This window comes from Aplysia californica, unplaced genomic scaffold (assembly GCF_000002075.1).
Source record: "Aplysia californica isolate F4 #8 unplaced genomic scaffold, AplCal3.0 scaffold00026, whole genome shotgun sequence".
In the NCBI taxonomy this organism is placed as follows: Eukaryota; Metazoa; Mollusca; class Gastropoda; order Aplysiida; family Aplysiidae; genus Aplysia; species Aplysia californica.
The window spans coordinates 29,083-30,187 of NW_004797296.1; the positions used below are offsets into that span (position 1 = coordinate 29,083).

Sequence of the window (1,105 nt, forward strand, 5' to 3'; positions counted from 1 at the left end):
GCTGCTGCTGCTGCTGAATAACTCAGCCATTTCCACACTAATTTCAACACAAATTTAAGCAAAGAAAATTCAACCATGAGGACGTCAATTTTGTAAATATGAAGAAAATAAGTCAACGTTTTCGAGAAACATCAAGTTTTAACAATTATTTCATCCAAAATTTGGTAAAACGCACACATTTACCTCTCATAATCGTTCAGCATCTGGGGCGTGATCGGCCCGTTCTGGTTTCAGGACAAGGACGGCAAAACCTCAACAGTCACCTCAGATATCTCTAAACATGCCGAGAAAGTTTTATAGACGTTTGGTGAGAGATCCCTGTGCTGTGCAGGCGTGGTTCCAGTGGGATGGGGCCTCAACCCATTGTTCATACATAAGAATGTCCCTGACATGGTTGCAATAAATGAGCTGAAAATGTACAAATGAATGGTTACCACATGCCTGTCCCCCCCCCCCTTTTTTTCCCATCCCAACTTGATCCCCTTCAATTATTATTACCTTGGGGACTTTTTACATTTTTGTTTTGACAGACAGTGTGTAGGGGAATAACCCACAAACATTCTTTCGAAGTTGCAACTTTAAAAAAACACTTTTACAACAAGAATTTTAAATAAAAAGTAAATTCTATAGAATGATGTCACCATCTAACTTTCTCTCTTGATAAGTCAGACTCAGGTTCACACCTAATAAGCTACTACAATAACACAATGAATACGTTCTATTTTCCTGCGCTTCCCACTCAGGTTCTCTGGCAAAAGACAACTGTGGATGGGACCGGTTTGTGAACATGTCCGAAGTCTCCAACTTTACACTTGTCAGCCCAAACATTTCCAATATTAACCTAAGGTTAGTTTGGGCCTCCTGTCCATTGTATTTTGACCTGGTTCTTTATTTTTTGGGTTTTGTTCTGCTTTTGCCTTTGACTGGGTTGGTTTTGTTTTGTTTTTTAATTCGTTATAAATACCAGCTTGACAATTTGATGATATTTGTGAGGTGAAGGTGGGGGCGTTGGGAGAGGAGGGATTACAAGGTTATATTATTATGTTTGTGTGTATGTGTGTGTGTGTGTGTGTATGTGTGTGTGTTTGTGTGTGTGTGTGTGTGT

General features: G+C 39.6%; 1 protein-coding gene across 1 annotated transcript in view; it reads left to right on the plus strand.

Moving 5' to 3' along the window:
- Positions 1-1,105, plus strand: part of LOC101857224 — a gene marked incomplete at its 3' end in the record, with an annotated part of 72,250 nt that overhangs the window by 9,272 nt on the left and 61,873 nt on the right. Inside the window, 1 exon segment of the mRNA XM_035973048.1 lies at positions 744-846. Within this exon segment, the coding sequence (XP_035828941.1) occupies positions 744-846 (103 nt within the window).